The following is a 19,061-nucleotide window of genomic DNA, read 5'->3' as shown; positions in this document are numbered from 1 at the left end:
ACCAATAATGGAAAAACGAACATTCTCCTCAAGGGAAAAACAGAAAACTTACCAAAATAGACCACATTCAAGCCATGAATCAAATCTTAAGAAAGTGTAAAGTCTTTAATTCGTCCAAAATGTATTCTCTGACCAAAATGGAATTAACCTAGAAATAAAACTAGAAAGATACCTGGAAAATTCAAAATATTCGGAAACCAGGTAATCCACTTCTAAGTAACCCATGAGTCAAAAAAAAAGAAATAAAAGTAGAAATTGAAAGCATTTTGAACTAAATGAAAAAATACCTACAAAGAAAACGCCAGACTGTAATGTTCTAGCAAACACTTAAAGGTAGAAAGTATTCCAATCCGGGGCGCCTGGGTGGCGCAGTCGGTTAAGCGTCCGACTTCAGCCAGGTCACGATCTCGCGGTCCGTGAGTTCGAGCCCCGCGTCGGGCTCTGGGCTGATGGCTCAGAGCCTGGAGCCTGTTTCCCATTCTGTGTCTCCCTCTCTCCCTGGCCCTCCCCCGTTCATGCTCTGTCTCTCTCTCTGTCCCAAAAATAAATAAACGTTGAAAAAAAAAATTAAAAAAAAAAAAAAAAAAAAAGAAAGTATTCCAATCCTACCCAAATTCTTCCAGAAATGTGAGAATGAGGAAACACGCCAAATCATTCAAGGAGGCCAGCAACATTCTGATACCAAAACCACATAAAGACATGACAACAAAAACAAAAGCAAAAAACTACAGACCAATGTTCCTCAAGTACATAAGTGCAAACGTTTTTAAATAGATCCGCACATATATGGTCAAATGATTTTTGATAAAGAGTCAAAGGCAATTCAATGGAGAAAGAGTAAACATCGATAAATGGTGTTGAAAAATTGGTTATGGGGGCGCCTGGGTGGCGCAGTCGGTTAAGCGTCCGACTTCAGCCAGGTCCCGATCTCGCGGTCCGTGAGTTCGAGCCCCGCGTCAGGCTCTGGGCTGATGGCTCAGAGCCTGGAGCCTGTTTCCGATTCTGTGTCTCCCTCTCTCTCTGCCCCTCCCCCGTTCATGCTCTGTCTCTCTCTGTCCCAAAAATAAATAAAACGTTGAAAAAAAAATTTTAAAAAAGAAAAATTGGTTATGTATCTATGCCAAAGAACTTTGATCTATATCTTATATGTAATGCAAAAGTTAATTCAAAATGGGCCCGTGTGGGTCCATAACTATGGACCCATCGTTAAAACTATGAAACAAGAAGTCCTTGTACCTTGAGTTAGGCAAAGATGTCTTAAACACAACACCAAAAGCATGACCTATACATTTTAAAAGTGAAAAATTAAGTATTTCTGCTCTTTGAAAGACACTGCTAAGAGAACAGATAAGCCACAGACTGGGAGAAAATATTTGCAAGTTACATATCTGACAAAAGGCTCACACCCAGAATTTAAAAATGAACACTCCAAACTCTGTAAGAAAACAGACAACCAAATTAAAAAATGGTAAATTTGAATTTGAATTACTGAGTCATTTCCCCAAAGAGACACAGATGGCAAAGACACACATCAAAAGATGTTCAATATTTGGTCATAAAAGACGTGTAGCTTAAAAACTGCCCGAGATCCCACTACATATTCATTAGGATGTTTCAAATGGAAACTCTGACCACACCATATGTTATTAAAGATGTGAAGCAGCTGGGACTCTCACGTTGCCAGAGGGAGCGTGACATGGTACAACAACTTTGGCAAACAATTTGGCCGTTTATCCTAAAAAGATAAACACACATCGACCAAATGACCCAGTCATTCCATAACTTGGGATTTAGCTAAGAGAAATGAAAGCAGATACCCAGAGCAAAACATGTACACAAATGTTGACAGCACCTTTATTTGGAAAAGACAAAACCCTGGAAACAACCCAAATGTCCATCAATAGGCAAATGGGTAAGCAGACGATGGAATAGTATTCATCAGTAAAACAGGAATGATAACCTATACCTATACCTATACCTATACCTATACCTATAACCACTTGGGTAAATCATAAAACAATTTCGCTGAGGGCAACATGCGACACAACAGAAGAGTACATCCTATATGAATCCACTTATCTAAGATCAGAAAGTAAACACTTGACAGAAAGCCAATGACAGAAAACAGAACTGTGGATGTCTTTGGATCAGGGGTGGGTACAGGGGAGCAGGTGTGGTGGCGGCAATGAATATGATTGGGTTTTTTTAAATTTTTTGTTTATTTTTTTTATTGCAGTAATGTTTTTGTGAGTATATAATATACATATATAAAATCTTACCAAATTGTACATTTTAGACAAACTGGATGTCAATTATATCCCTATGGAGCTGTTAACAAACAAACAAAAATCGTTGCAAGTTACCTTCTCTGGAACTAAAGACATCAGCACCTGAAGCTTTCACTGAGAGCTCCTGGCTTTCCTGCTATATGACTTTCCCAGCTCTTTGCAAAATGCCTCCAAGTCTGGTCTCCTATCAAGAAACCCTCCACCTTAGCGACAGCTTTTCCAGGGCGCTGAATGATGCATTTGATGGCCTAAATATATTCAATATCTGCTGAACCTATTAAAATGATCTATGTCTTTCATTCGTATTTCACAGAGGCCTCACTTAAACACTTTATAGACTCTGAGTCTGTGCTGTCATAATATCTGATGTGATCAAACTGTCAGCAGAGAGTTAAATGTTCAGAACACTTTATATCTCCAGAATCGGATAGGAAGGAGAAATTGGAAACAGCAATGTCATAGAAGGAACTGATGATCAACAAAAACCTTAAACTCTTTTTCTCAATACAGAGGACATTGAAAAAACTAAATCTACAAAGTATGAGAAGCATGGAAATCACTGCCTCCTGTCTCCATCCTGTGATACAGAATTTGTACCCAAAGTCTTGCAACGAGACAGAGCTAAAATTGCCCAGGTAACTTACCCCCCGCTTTATCCAATGGCTTTTCTTTCATGTGTATTATTACTTTTAGTGACAACTTCTTTCTTTCTTTCTTTCTTTCTTTCTTTCTTTCTTTCTTTCTTCTTTCTTATGTTTATTTATTTTTAAGAGAGAGACAGAGGAGGGGCAGAGAGACTGGGAGACAGCTCAGAGCCTGACGCAGGGCTTGAACCCACCAGGAGTGAGATCATGACCTGAGCGGAAGTGGGATGCTTAACCGACTAAGCCACCCAGGAGTCCGTAGTGGCAACTGATTTCAACAGTTTCTACTTTTAATAAATTTTTCCATGTTTTTAAACTTCAGTGAAGCACAGAGTAAATAATATGTAGAGTGTTTGCCTTCATGATTTGCATCTCTATGAGTAAGAATGATGCCAAATATTCCTGAATATAGCAATTTATATTATTTTTATGTAATCCTTATAGCATGCACATGAGGTATTTTCTAGTTTTATACTTCTTTTGTTTGATTAATAAATATGTCACTAAAGATGGGGAACTCTGGTTATTCAGCAAAGTTAGTGGAGTCATCAATCAACAGGCTTTTCAATAGTATTATAATTTACTCAGCAAACATCAAAATAACTTGCTTTAGATTTTGTTTTAAAACACCTATTAGGGGTCCCTGGGTGGTTCCATTGGTTAAGCATCCAACTCTTAATTTGGGCTCAGGTCATGATCTCACAGTCATGAGATCGAGCCCCACATTGGGCTCCGCACTGAGCATGGACCCTGCTTAATATTCTCTCTCTCTCTCTCTCTCTCTCTCTCTCTCTCTCTCTCTCTCTCTCTTTCCCCCTCAGCTCCTCTCCCCTGCTTGTACTCTCTCTCTAAAAAATAAAAACCTTATTAAAACAAATTTTAAGTTGAAGTGATAAACCTCAGTACCGCGTAAATAATTTTTACACTGACCCCAACCCTTGGGGAAACCTACGGGGCTCTGTACACTCCCTCGCTTTCTTCAAGGTACATGGGCTTATCCACACACTTGCGAGGTCACCCAGCTCTGCAGCCTAGGTTGGGCTGTCTAATACCTGGCCCTCTAGCCACACACATGGAGCCAACAGCTCAGCACAGTTGCTGGGGACGCCCTTCAAGGCTAGCTCATCTCTGGAAGTGGGAGAGTCTTTTGGTTCCTGCTAAAAAGTACATACGTGAAGCAGTGTCTTCTCCTCCCATGGCCGAGGGGATAGAATCATGTGAAGCTGAGGTGTGGAAGTGATACATCTTACATAACATAGTCAAAAATACTGCATAGATGTCTTAAATATGCACCGTAAATTTGAATTTGAATTACTGAGTCATTTCACCAAAGAGACACAGATGATAGTGCATTTTTCCAGAATCAAGCATTTATTCTCACCCACCCCACACCTCAAAAATCACAAGCCTGGTTGACTATGAAGTTATCCATTTACATGAAGAAACCAAGCATCTAGAATTTATTAGAGGGGCGCCTGGGTGGCTCAGCTGGTTGAGTGACCGACTTCGGCTCAGGTCATGATCTCACGGTTCATGGGTTCAAGCCCCGCATCGGGCTGTGTGCTGACAGCTCGGAGCCTGGATCCTGCTTCGGATTCTGTGTCTCCCCCTCTCTCTGCTCCTCCCCTGCTCATGCTCTGTCTGTCTGTCTCTCTCTTTCTCAATAATAAATAAACATTAAAAAAAATTAGAATTTACTAGAAAGTTCTTCTACTTCCTTCCATCCTCCATCCAGTGCCCTGGACTCGGGACCCTGAGTGCCATGATTAGGCTAATGAGTGGATGGGCAGCCTCCTCTGAGCCTCTTGCAAGCGGTTCATAGTTTTTCATTTCTTCCTGGCCTGGCCCCACAGCTGACTTATCCAGATGAAAATATTTGAGCCGCTTTAAAAATCAGAAGAAAAAAAAAATGCAATTCCACTTGAATTCTAGTCATCTCAATATCACCACACTTGTGAAATATGACTTTTAACATTTTTGAGTGAAGGAAGAGGGCTAGAACTGCAAAAATGCCTAAGGCCCCCCCAAAACCATGTAGCGGTACCTGGCCCCTGGGCCTGGAGCTTCTCCAGGATGATAGAATTCAGCGGTCTTTCTTATGTTGTTGTTGGTCAGCCCTGAGGTCATGGCTCTCCTTTTGGTTTCAGAGCGTAGGACAAACTTTAATGCCGTCCTTGCTGACCGACTTTGTGTGGAGTCTCCTGATGACACTGTCTTCACCTAATTGTGTAACTGCATTCAAGGCATCAACCATACTGAAACTGACTCTGGAGTATCATGCCCATAAGGTCACCATGGTAAGACACTTGACAATGAGTAGGGGGCACGGAGTTTACTCTCTAACTTTGTTCTCTCGTTGCCTTTGTTATATGCTACTTCTTTTCCTATGTACTTCTTGTTATTGTTCAACATGTCGCTTTGATCAAATGAGGGTTTTTTGTGTGTGAAATATTTCAAGCATACGGAAAGTGTGGAAAACAATGGCATGAATGTTTACCTGCCAATCATACCAAATAATAACATTTTGCCACATTTGTGTCAGTTTTTTTAAAGAAATACATTAATAACTGTAGAATAATGCAGATATAATTGAAATCTCCTGCGTAGCCACTAAGGAAAGTTTTCAGGGACCCTCAGCTTGCCGCAGGCCTGGCTATATGATTTGTGGGGCCAAGTGCAAATAAACGTGGGGCTTCCTGTTCAAAACATGTGCTATTATTTAAAGTGCCATTAAAGGGGCGCCTGGGTGGCGCAGTCGGTTAAGCGTCCGACTTCAGCCAGGTCACGATCTCACGGTCCGTGAGTTCGAGCCCCGTGTCAGGCTCTGGGCTGATGGCTCGGAGCCTGGAGCCTGTTTCCGATTCTGTGTCTCCCTCTCTCTCTGCCCCTCCCCCGTTCATGCTCTGTCTCTCTCTGTCCCAAAAATAAATAAAAAACGTTGAAAAAAAAAATTTAAAGTGCCATTAAATATACAATCATATGTCACTAAATTCTACTCCTGTAACCAATATTACACTATATGTTAACTAACTAGAATTTAAATGAAAACCTAAAATATATATACAGTCCTATGAAGTTTTTCCCCCCTTTCCTCCATGGTCTCTCTCTTTCTCTCAATTTGTCATAGCATTTTTATTTTCTACTTAATGTCTTTAAGTTAAAAAAAAAAAAACTAAAATTTTAAAGTAGCACAAATTTTACCAGCCATTTTTACATCGTGCCATGCCATTTACAGGTGAAAACACAGAAGTGTTTAACTCAAGAAAATAATGCAAGTGACCCCTCATACATGAATATGTTTTCGTTCGCACCAAAAGAGTGGAAGCAATACACAAAACTAACTCGATTGTTTGTATTTCATTTCTGACATTCACACTTTCTATTAACGCCTTCTACCTTCAGCTGATTGATGAGTCATCATTTTCCATTTAAGTGGTTGAGGCTTCAATGAATGCTTATCTTATACGCGCTGTGATTTCCCACTGACTGCTACACATCTCGGGTCCGCTGGAAGTCTGTGCACTTAGACTGTGCACGTTGCATGTGAACGGGACTGCACACGGGAGCCACAGCCACCAACTTCCCGGCTCACGTGCATGCTCTATGGTCCCATGGGACTTCACTTCGAAAACACAAGCTCAAAAATAAAATTATTTCAATATTCGAGATGGCGACAGCAAAGCTCTGAACCTTCTAAGTGCGGAACCCTGTCAAATGCATAGGTCACATGCTCATGAAACCAGCCCTGATCTGATGGTGACATGAGGGCTGAACTCTCAGTTTCTGATGCTGACACATGGTGTTATTCGACTGAAAATAAACTGAGAGGGGAGCCTGGGTGGCTCAGTCGGTTGAGCATCCGGCTTCGGCTCAGGTCATGACCTCACGGCTCATGGGTTCAAACCCCATGTCGGGCTCTGTGCTGACAGAGCTTTGGCTTCTGTCTCCCTCTCACTCTGCCCTTCCCCCACGGGCGCTCGGTCTCTCCAAAATGAATCAATGTTTGAAAATGTTTGAAAAAACGAAAAAAGAAAATAAACTGAGAGCTCATACTCAAATTCAGCGAGCAGGAAAGGGGAGGTAAAGCTTTCTACAGAACTCCCAACATGGCTACATCCAGGAGCATTCCAGAAGGCAAGTTGGACCAAGGGGAAAGCTGGAGGGCGACAGTCCTTTCCTTGATAAATTAAGCTCTTCTCTCATGCGGTGAGAAAGAGAGGGTGGATAAAGCCATACCAAGGCCCTGGAGGGGAAGAGGAGCCCAACAGAAAACTAGACGTGTGAAACTAGCCTCTGCCGCAGTAAAATCATTAAACAGAGAGAAAGCAACCGAACAGAAACGGGGTTCAGCAATTCATCGCTCCACCCAAGCTCCCACAAACAATTAAAGTACTGAGTACAGTGGATTGTCATCTTAAACAGGGCTGGGTTCTAAAATCAGTTATAGTGGGAAATTGTGCATAGTTAAAATTATCCCTGGAAACCACTGCAACTGCATATGGAGTCTGTGTGTTTCCAGTCTCTAAATAACCTTAACACAGCAAGTCTTTTCTCGAGAATGAAAGCAGATCATTACAGCACACTTGAGCATACAGTGACATAGCTGGCTTGTTGTAGGGGGCGCGCTGCCTGGAAAGGAACGGGATGAGGAGAAAAGGGGATGAGAGCGCCTGCGCTCTCTCACCGTCTCTCAAAAATAAGTAAATGTTTTAAAAAATGTCTATGGAGAAGAGTAATGTTTAATTGTCTCCCACTTCGTGCTCCCCTTGGAGCATATATGGCGGAAGGAATGTCCTGCACTCTTAACACTTCGCTTATTTTTTTTTTTTTCTTTTGTTTGGAGTAGAGGGCTGTGCACAGATAACTAACCGAATTGTACATGAGGCAATCACAATGGGATGTAAATTTACGTCAACCAACATCTCAGCTTATGATCTCTGAGGAGTATTTCCAAATAAAAAATGCAGGCATCCAGGAAGATGAAAATTGATGTTGAATCTACAACCATTAGCTTGAGACAAATTTCAGGTCTAACTAGAAATCTCCTTGTTTAGGAATGCATAAAAAGGGGAAAACATTGAACACACATAGGACTTATGAATAAAATTTGCAAGCTTATGACTCAGTGTTTACCATTCTGGGCCATTCTTCCAAACACAGTTTCCCCATTCCATATGCACATTCAAGTCTTCTTTAATTGCCAGAAAGTTTTTAAAGGATACAGTTCCATTGTTTTTCTGTTCCATTATTTTGACTTCCTTCTTTTTTTTCCATTTTTTTTAATGTTTATTCATTTTTTGAGAGAGAGAGAGAGAGAGCATGAGTGGGGAAGGAGCAGAGAGAGAGAGAGAGAGAGAGACAGAGACAGAGACAGAGAGAGGGAGACACAGAATCTGAAGTAGGCTCCAGGCTCTGAGCTGTCAGCCCACAGTCCAAGGCGGGGCTTGAACTCATGAGCCATGAGATCGTGACCTGGCTGAAGTCCGACGCCCAACCAACTGAGTCACCCAGGCGCCCCTATTTTGACTTCCTTCTTAAAGGACTTGAATTATACACGTTTTCTACACTGAGCCTATGTGTTTTATATCATGAAGCCTACCTTCCCCAAATAAACTTTTTAATGGGTATTTTGGGGTACCTGGGTGGTTCAGTCGGTTGAGCGTCCGACTCTGGCTCAGGTCATGATCTCGTGGCTTGTGAGTTCGAGCCCAGCTTCGGGCTCTGTGCTGACAGCTCAGAGCCTGGAGCCTGCCTTGGATTCTGTGTCTCCCCCTCTCTCTGCCCTTCCCCCGCTCATGCTCTGTCTCTCAAAAATAAACATTAAAAAATTTTAGTAAATAAATTAAAATTAAAAAAAAAACAGGTATTTTTCCACTATAGTAAATAGACAGGCTTCTTCTCATCCAAATAAGTATTTTACATTGTGTAGTCGCACACGTGAATATGCTTTCCTCTAGTGCGTATTTGTGTATAAATTGCTGCCGTGGCCATTCTGAAAAGGACCGAATTCTTACATCCAAGAAATGCCTTGGTTGACAGGTTGCCATGGAACAAGAGGCACTTGTTTGACCCTTGAAATTACTTTTCCAGGTGTCTAAGATTGTGGATGCTATTTATAAGAAACTCCGTGAAAACTCTTCTCATGTGATGAGGCAAGCTATGCTGCGGGTCACTACCTTGCTGACACGTACTTCACCAAAGAAGGTCATCTTTCAGCTTATGGATTATCCAGTTCCAGCGGACGAGTAAGGCCCCCTCACCCCTTCCTACAGTGCTTTGTTCCCAGTCTCCAGAATCAGACAGAGCTAGACTCGGGCTTCTTTTTTTTCTCAAAGAGGGTATCTATGTTTGTAACACACGGGACGATCATAAAGCTTAAATAAGATCATACATGTTATTCATATTCTTGTACGATATCTACACAATACTATAGACCACTGACAAATGATCATCGTCACTATTTTTTATCTGAGGCTTTAAATTGTGTTCTGCTGCATATACCACGGGAACAAATCACTCCTCAGAGTGATGATGGACGTTTTCCCCATAAGTAATAAAACTTACAGTGCTTTTTTTCTCACTTATGAAGAGCAGATGGAAGGCATTTCCACCTGCCAATAAAATAATGAAACATTAAAAATTCCCAGATATAATGGAGAGTGCCCTGTTACTTACATGTTTATCTGAAATTCATGATCCAGGATCACAGAAAATATTAAGGGGAAAAGAATACCAGTGTGAGCCTATGGGACAGTATGAGCCTAACACACATTAGAGGAGCAGAGTAAAGGACATCACTCCATTTCTACCTTGAGAAGGTACCTTGAGAAGGAAGGTAATACTTCTCTACTATTAGCAGTGTAAAAGGCAGGAAGTCACATTACGAAAAGGATGCAGGCTTTGGAAACGAACCTGAATTCCTTCCCAGCCACACAAGTTTCTAAATTCCTCGATCAGATTTCCCTGTCTGTGAAATGAGGAAAATTCTTTTTGATCTGTAAAGCAATTATTGTGGGTTAAATGAGTTAACATCTGTAAAAGGACATCAAAACTCACAAAATGCCAAACCAATTATATGACTGACTTTCTTTTTCCAACTGAAAGCTTGTATTTATTTAGGAGGTTTAAACTCACAAAGTATTTTACTACCTAGAAAATTCCTGGAAATTAAAAATCTTCATAAGACTCAGTGTTTTCTCATTCAGGAATTAAGCACCCCATTGTATGTAAAATATTACCAGCCTTCGAGCATTTTGTTGAAAATGGGTACAAGTTGCCAGTGAATCCAGTACAAACGATATGAAATGAGGGAGTACAGAAAGCAAGCATAGAGTTAAGTGAATTTCATTAAAATAGTCACCAGCAGGGGCGCCTGGGTAGCTCAGTCTGTTAAGCGTCTGACTTTGGCTCCAGTCACAGTCTCACGGTTTGTGAGTTCGAGCCCCGCGTCGGGCTCTGTGCTGACAGCTCAGAGGCTGGAGCCTGCTTTGGATTCTGTGTCTCCCTCTCTCTCTGCTCCTCCCTGACTTGTGCGCTCTCTCTCTCAAAAATAAACATTAAGAAAATTTTTTTTTAAATAGTCATGAGCAGATCTTGTGTATCTAGGTGAGGGCTGAGGCAGAAAAGAGTGGGATTTAGAGTTGAGCTACACCAGACAAACAGGAGAAATGTCTGATCGGTTAGAAGGTATGATCTGAGAGGTAAGGGAATGAGACAGACCATGTGAAACTGATGTCCGTGTGGGTCTAAGCTTGGTTGTAAGCTGAGCCCCAAAGGCAGGAACCGTTGAGTAAGGGATTCTAAAGAGCTGGTATGTCTCTTCCAGGGGACCAGGCCCCCTATTAGGAACCTAAACTCAGAGAGACTGAGCACTAGGGTCCAGAACCCCACACGGATTGACAAGGTATCAGGAATGTACCCACACAGAGATGTGTAGCAGTTTTTAAGATGAGCACTAGTAAAAATAATCTTGAAAAGTGGCTAGGTGTGCAGAGGGAGGGAGGGGACTGGAGGTAGAGAAGCCGGGGTGCTAGTGACACCTGTGCCACTAGAATGTGTGTGACCTTTCACTAAAGGGCCCACCCCCCTGAGCTCAATTTTTTAAATCTAATTTTCTAATATTTAAATTTATATAGTTAATCTTTTACTTAGTATTTCTACCTCTTTGGGTTTTTTTTTTAATTGATATATTTATTTATACGTTAATTTGTATTTCCATACCAGTTTTTTAAATATTCTGTTATTCCTGGAGAAACGAGGTCACAAGATGGGAGGACCAGAGCACGGAGTGGGGAAAGCTGATCAGTTCTTGATACTGAGCTGGATGGATATTTAAATATGGTAGAAAATCACGGCGCCTGGGTGGCTCAGTCAGTTAAGCGGCCGACTTCGGCTCAGGTCATGATCTCGCGGTCCGTGAGTTCGAGCCGCGCGTCGGGCTCCGTGCTGACAGCTCAGAGCCTGGAGCCTGCTTCGGATTCTGTGTCTCCCTCTCTCTGACCCTCCCCGGCTCATGCTCCGTCTCTGTCTCTCAAAAATGAATAAACATTTTAAAAAAATTAAATGTGGTAGGAAATCAACTTGCAGACTTGCAGACTGTATTTTCCATAAGATCTCACGGACACTCTTCCTCTGTTTTCAAGGACAAGAGACTTAATGAGATCATTTGGAAATGAGCATGCCAGTTTGGTTTAGACTTGTCTGTGATCTCTTTGGTATATAAACAAGTAAAAGAAAAAAAAGACTTCGATTCATGACACTGTATTAAGCAGGAAATGAACAACCTGATTCTCATCGTGATGGTTGGGCGGGGGGTGGGGGCTGTGTTTGCAGCACTTTGATACTGATGTGGCACGCGGCAGGTTCTGAGTCAAGCGTGGCCCCTCATGTGCTGAAAACAATCTTATTGATACTGAAAGGAAAGCCTGGGGAAGTGCATGCTAGCCTCCCGGAAAGAAGACGTTTCTCTCTCGATACTACTAATATGATGCCTGTAGCGGTAAGTAATACTTAAGTATTAAGTACTAAGTGCTTCCTTGTCCTGGTGTTGTTTTTCTGATCATGAAAATCCCCATCTTCCCACGGACTCGGTCATACTTCTGGACACTGTCCTCTCATTCATTCATTCATTCATTCATCCAACACATATTTATTGAGCGCCTACTGCATGCCACACCTCGACCAGGAAGCATACATTCGGTAAAAGACACAGACAATGAACAAAAAACTGTGTTATGTATCAGATGATATAGAGCTGAGAAAAGACATAAAGTGATGTGAGTAAAAGAAAGTGACAGGGAGTTTAGGAAGGTTGGTCAGGGGAGGGGCCTCTGCTGAGGTGGCATCCAGTCAGAGAGTGAAGGAGTGATCCTTGCAAATACCTGGGCAAGAGAGAAGAATATCTAGACAGAAAGACAAAAGCCCTGTAGATGGGAGCTTGCCTAGTAAGTGAGTGACTCCAAGGAAACTGAAAGGAGAAAATGGAGCAAGGGCGGAAGTTTGGAGATGGTCTCAGAGACTAGCCACCGGCTAGACTGGATAGACTTTGATATGCATGTGAAGCCCTGATGTCATTTGCGCCCACCATTTTGTATCTCCCAAGGACTAAACTCACCACTCCTGGGAGTAAATTCTAGTCTTACAGAGACATAATGGGAAACAAAATGGGTAGTGCTCCACAAATGTGAGGTGGTGCGATGTGTTTCTCTGATGTGGCAGGTGGGTGTTGCAGTGGTTCGTGGGCCCAACAACTGTTAGTGATCTGGCCTGTCTCCTCTTAACCATCTCACTGGCCTGGATTGTTGAAGCACGGGAAGGACCTGGGTTATTGGTAGGACCATCCTTCATGGCCACATATGAAGGGGCACTGGGAAGTATACTGTCCTTGGGAACCAGCTTGCTTCCTCCAGTTTGGCACCTAGGGGGTTGTTGATAGTACTTTGAGAGTTCATTGCCATAGAATACTGGGCATAGTTCCATTTAAAATGGACTCCATAGCTGTTAGGGAATGAATGAATATGCATGCACGCTCCAGGCTGCCTTCAGGGGGTTGCAGGAGGGATTGCGGTGTTCCTCCCTTCCCCCTCACTAAGGCTGACTGGGTTTAGAGGCAGATGGCTACATTCTTGACTTCTTTTTCCTTCCCTTGTAGGCATCCCAGGCCCTGTGCACATTGCTGCCTGTTGGTTCGTACAAGAAAGCAGTGGCCCAGTTTTTCCCCCAGCTCCTGATGGCCCTCATGCTCCAAGTCTTCTACATCAGTGAACTGAGACTGGTGACAGAGGACAGGCCGTTGTGAGATTGCAGTGGTTATTTCAGAGTCAATAAGAAATAAGCTCCCAGCTGTCAACTATTTCTAGTCCCTCGGGTTCATGTGGAACTCCTTATAATCCTACGCAATGCATTCATTTATTACAGTTTTCTTTGTGAAACTACCCCGAGTACCTAGAAGTGAGCTAGCACCCTCCCCGAGTGTATGTGGCGTGTATAAAGAAGCACCCCCACTTTCTGCCACAGTCGGAGCGGGTTGGGGGACACCAAGGGGAGAGAGAGCAGGTAGGAGCTTTAGAACCAAAGCCAGGCCCATGCTAGCTCTGCCATTTACTCCCTGAAAGTGATTTCTCAGGGTAATTGTACGTGTGAGATTAAAATAACGCGTGCAAATGTGCTTTATGAACTGTGAAGTTTTATGATTGGTGATGTGACGTGTGGGCTTAAGAGGGTACACATTCTGTCCATGTAAGATTCAGCTGTTCCCTTTCACCCAAGGCGGTACAGTTAGCTTTGCCCCAGGGAAATCTGGACCCACTGCCTGCTATTTGCCCGCATCAGGGGTGGACTTCTAAGCCAGGCAAAACTCCAAAGCACAACGCATCCCATTAAGATATTTAACCCATTCTCTGTCTTTCAAGCAGACATGCACCAAATCATCCCACACAGATGAGAATGTATCTATTTATTTAAAGCCATCTGCAGAAGAAACCCTGCGGACACTTTCAGCAAATTATCACATCATTTAATATTTTGTGCTAATAACCTGTTAAGCTAACAAATGACTAAGCTGCTCCATGATTAATCCCAGATTTTACATGCCACCATTTCAATTGAACCCTCAATCCCATGTACTGTTAATCAGGAAAGACGGAGAGCACTGAAAGTTGGTTTCCTTTGAAACATCCCCTTTCCCCAAACCAGCATCCTGCCCCAGACAGAATGAAAAGGCAGGTCACACGAACTTCACTATGTGAAGGCCACTGTCAAGTGGTGACTCGGCTCTTCTTTGGGGCCTTAGCTATGCCCGGGATGCCCTGAGAGTTCTGCTGAATTGTTCTGGACTGCAGCAGGTGGATATTGCTCTAAAGAAAAAGAATTGCTGGAACCAGTTTTCCGAAGAGCTGTTTCACCATCAGGGGGTCTACCTTATTGCCAAGTAAGAACGGGGGCTCTGCACAGGGTTCTCTGTCTCTATCTCATCTTTCTGTCTCTGTCTCCATCTTTCTTCAGTGAAGCCATGTGTGAACGCCATCAATATCCACTCCGACTTCCCAGTCTCTCCTAAATTGCCCTGAATTGCCATTTGATTTCTAATTCTTCCCTTATTTTGAGGAGTTTATTACTTATTGGGATAGTTTTCCCTTTCCTTGTCCTCCTACTTGATGATAAAGATACCTAGTCATCCTCCCTCCAAAGAGCAGGTTTCTCTTTCAGATATGGAGAACCAGGTAAATTTACTTTTTCTTTCCTCTACTGTTAGCTGATTCCCGCTCTGCAGGCATCAGACAGTTATGGATGTGCTCCCACTTTAAAGAGGTTCAATAGAGGGGTGCCTGGGTGGCTCAGTCGGTTAAGCATCCGACTTCGGCTCAGGTCATGATCTCGCGGTCCGTGAGTTCGAGCCCCGCGTCGGGCTCTGTGCTGACCCCTCAGAGCCTGGAGCCTGTTTCAGATTCTGTGTCTCCCTCTCTCTCTGCCCCTCCCCTGTTCATGCTCTGTCTCTCTCTGTCTCAAAAATAAATAAACGTTAAAAAAAATTAAAAAAAATACTTAAAGAGGTTCAATAGAAATCTGTTCTCAATGAGACAAATTTGGAAAAGCAGGAAAGAGAAGTTTGATTTTTCTTGTACCAGAGGTTTTTTTTTTTTTCTTTCTAGTTAGCTTCTTAGTGAATAGCAAATTTCTGATTATAGGGATCAGATTTTCTGATCAAAAATCAAGATACATGGACTTGACCACATAATAGACCATTTGAAGTTGTAACAACTCAGAAAGTACAGGCTCTATGGTCTCTGGGCTTTTGCTGCACTTCACATGGCATATTATTTGCACATAGATTTCAGGAACACATTTTATAAAAGTATGATACATCTGCACCCCACAAGTGGCCACTAGTTAAGAACCACAATATCCTTAGTACTTTTGGATCTTCTTACTCGAAGTGTGGTCCACAGACCAGCAGCTACAGCAGCACCTGCAAGTTACAAATAGAAAGCAGAATGGGATCTCACAGGGCCCACTCCAGACCCACTGAACCAGAATCTGCTTTTTAGCAAGATCCCTGGGTAATTTGCATGCACGTTAAAGTTTGAGAAGCCCTGGTTTAGAATGCCAACCCAGAGTCTTCAAATGAAACCTGTCACGGCAACTTTCCCAGGCCTGCCACCACCCATCTGATCCAGACCAGTGTGTCAGGACAACCGTAAGCCTGGTCACTGTCCAGAATGGCTTAGTGAATCGGGACTCACCACCTCTCCTCCCAAGTAACACACGATAGTCCCAAACTCTCTTCTTCATTGTATCGTTCCAAGGAAGGACTTGGTCTAAAACCATGATGGTGACCTATGCAGCCATCTTGGATTGCTAGGGTATTTATTTTGCGCTATTTGTTTTCTCTTCTTTTGGTCAGGCAGGAAGGAGCTTGCGGTATTATAGGGCATTCTGTTACGTGGCACAGGAGGGGAAAGATAGGAAAAGGAGTGATGTTAAAGAAAGAGACATTGTCAGTGATCCAGGTATATATAATTCCCTGGAGTCTGCATAGAATTCAGAATGGGGATGCAGTTTGCCTTGGACTAGGGATTAGAAAAGATCTGTATTTTTTTTATTTATTTTTTATTTTTTTTTAACATTTATTTATTTTTGAGACAGAGAGAGACAGAGCATGAACGGGGGAGGGGCAGAGAGAGAGGGAGACACAGAATCAGAAGCAGGCTCCAGGCTCTGAGCCATCAGCCCAGAGCCCGACACGGGGCTCGAACTCACGGACCGCGAGATCGTGACCTGAACTGAAGTCGGACGCTTAACCGACTGAGCCACCCAGGCGCCCCTAGAAAAGATCTTTATTTTTACCTGGGAGTACAAAATATGAGGATAATGCTTCTCTCTAGCATACCAGTAGCATTTGCTGATGCAGGAAGAGTTTTCATCGTCTTTGCTAATTCAGTGCCTTATTCTCTTTTACAGAACCCTCAGTGAATACAACTTTCCACAGTTTCCAGAGACTTTGCAGTATCTCTACAAGCTCTCAGTGGAAGGTCCTAGACGGTCAGAAGACAGTGTCATCACAGTAATATTCTTCACTGAAGTGAGTTTTATTAGGAGAATGAACAACCAGGTCCTCTTTCCTTACGCAAACTTAAGGCAACACTCCAACCTTTTATCTCCCTCTCTGAATATTGATTCTTATCAAGGGTTAAGACAATGACGGATAACTTTAGTCGTTTCCTAGAAGATGTGGATTTGCAAAGACTCAGTTATTTTTGTAGTCGTATATCTCTGCATGCTTGTGAAAGTATATCAAGGGATAATTGAGTTTACTTAAAGATAGCAGGTAGCATCTGGGAAATGAATGATACTTCAGACTGGGGGGAAAAAAAGGAACGGTCCAAATGACTGAGTAAAATGAAGATATAGAGCTACATTAATTTGTGTATAAATATCTACCATAGATTGTAATACTATACTAGAGTCAAGCAAATTGAGGAAGTCCTTTGATTTCTAAAAGGCAGGTAGAAAGTTGTTTAAGTTGAAATTATCTGAGTCAAATATAATTTTTCCATAGAGGTAATATATAATTAAGTACTGGTCTAAGGCACCATATTAAGTATTCTCAAAATTTTGATGTAATTTCAAACATCATAGTCAGCGAAACAGTTAACAAACTATAAAAGATTATATACTACCTACTTCTAAAGCTTTTAGAAATATACATAAATCAGTTTAACTGAACATTGCGGTACCAAATCACCAATGGTTTCAAACTTGCTTGATCCATTTGAATCTCTCATTACTTTTATTATACGATTCATTATTTTCATTGTATTGTCCTTTAAGTATATACAAACATTAAGTAGGCCTAAATATGACATACATAATTGCTCCTATAAAATGATACATTCAAAAGAAGTTTACAAATGACCTAAGATTTATTTATATTTATAGATAGAAGCGTTATTACTGTGACAGACGATAGCGAAACCTGATTGCCTGTCTAATCATGAATATGGTGCTTACTGCTATTGGAGATTGGCAGGCCTGTCCTTCCAGGAGCTGAGTAATGACCACATTCTTCTACTGCTTTCTCTAATTGAAGCTTCTGGGCAATCCTCAACTGTCCAGTTGACTATGAGGTGACGTGGCCTTTAGCTGTTCTGAGCGCACAATCTATGTATTTTACCTTAGTTTAGTCTTGTCAGCCAGCAATATTTAACACGGTACTATTGATGCTTATGACATTTATTTATATATGTTATTTCTAATTTTCTACTGATCTAAGTAACCATAGGGTTTACATGTTTGTGCCTAAATCTTCTTTCTTTTAGTATTTTAGCTTACTTCCTTCTAATAGATTCCAAGTATCTGAAATGATAACAGAAGAGTATAAGCATTCTCAAGGCCAAGGATTGTTATTGCTAGACTGATTTCTGGAAGGCTCCCGTGCAGTTTGTGGGTCCTCCCACTGCACTCTTGCCATTATTGATGAGTTTTCCAATTTCAGAGGAGGATGTGATTTGACTTGTCCTTAATTTTTAAATGTTTCGAGAGGTTGAACATTTTAAAACTATCATCATTCAGAAATTAAATTTCCATAATCTGAGCAATCCGATCTCTCCTTTGCCCATTTGCCTACAAAAGTCTTAGTGTTTTTCTCAATGAATTGTGTGATCCTCTGTCGCTGTGTCTCTCCCTCTCTCTCACACAACACACACACACAGAAATTTGTGAAGGATGTTAAGTATGTTACACATTTAATTATAATGCCTGTTGATAATCGGGGCCCAGTTTGTTGTTTGCCTTTTAATTTTGTTTATTAAACATGATTTTTTTTTAAAAATTAAGCATTAAAAATCCACTGTGGCTGAAGAATTGACAAATATTCGTTTATAATCTATTCACATTTGTATAATTTTTTACATGTAATGTCGTTTCCCATGAAGTTTATATGGTATACCATGAAGTAGGATATAACTTTAGTTTTCAGTGAATAATTAACTTCCGATCCCAGCATCATTTAATTAATAAGCCTTAAATTCACTACTCACTGGTGATACTAACTTCATGAATTCTATTATTAATTTCATGTACATACACACATACACACAACACACACCCATAGTAGGGTCTACCCCGGATTACACTGTTAGGCTCCATTTATATTTTCACTCCTGTGGAAATATCAAAATGGAATTATGGCAGTTTGCAATAAAATAAAAAAAAATTTTTGTTTATTTATTTTTGAGAGAGAGGGAGAGACAGAGCATGAGTGGGGAAGGGGCAGAGAGAGGGGGAGACACAGAATCTGAAGCAGGATCCAGGCTCTGAGCTGTCAGCACAGAGCCTGACGCGGGGCTTGAACCCACGAACCATGAGATCATGACCTGAACCAAAGTCAGACACTTAACCAGTCCTGAGCCACGCAGGGGCCCCTGCAGTAAACTTTAATATCTTGCAAAACGACTTTCCCTACACTCTCTTCAAAATGTCTTTAGTCCTTCCTATGTATTTGCCCTTCTGGTTACATTTTAAAGTAATTTTGTCAGGTTTAAAGGAAAAACACTTTCACTGAAACTATGCAGTTGAATTAAAGCTATGTGCTTCTTAGGAATCTTTACAATATTTCCACTTCTCTTTTTTT

The 19,061-nt window shown here is 41.7% G+C and overlaps 1 protein-coding gene across 1 annotated transcript in view; it reads left to right on the top strand.

Moving 5' to 3' along the window:
- MROH9 (maestro heat like repeat family member 9) overlaps positions 1 to 19,061 on the top strand; it is a 138,781-nt gene that overhangs the window by 101,025 nt on the left and 18,695 nt on the right. Inside the window, exons 8-14 of the mRNA XM_047076468.1 lie at positions 2,799 to 2,923; positions 5,080 to 5,229; positions 9,023 to 9,177; positions 11,765 to 11,930; positions 13,083 to 13,225; positions 14,223 to 14,360; positions 16,391 to 16,511. Of these exons, the coding sequence (XP_046932424.1) occupies positions 2,799 to 2,923; positions 5,080 to 5,229; positions 9,023 to 9,177; positions 11,765 to 11,930; positions 13,083 to 13,225; positions 14,223 to 14,360; positions 16,391 to 16,511 (998 nt within the window). The remainder of the gene's footprint in view (positions 1 to 2,798; positions 2,924 to 5,079; positions 5,230 to 9,022; positions 9,178 to 11,764; positions 11,931 to 13,082; positions 13,226 to 14,222; positions 14,361 to 16,390; positions 16,512 to 19,061) is intronic.

Source organism: Lynx rufus, unplaced genomic scaffold, assembly GCF_022079265.1.
Source record: "Lynx rufus isolate CCGP_SWC_20201006 ecotype Redwood Valley unplaced genomic scaffold, mLynRuf1.p SCAF_15, whole genome shotgun sequence".
Taxonomy (NCBI): Eukaryota; Metazoa; Chordata; class Mammalia; order Carnivora; family Felidae; genus Lynx; species Lynx rufus.
The sequence above is the reverse complement of the archived record's forward strand: the minus strand, read 5'-3'. Positions and strand labels throughout refer to the sequence as shown.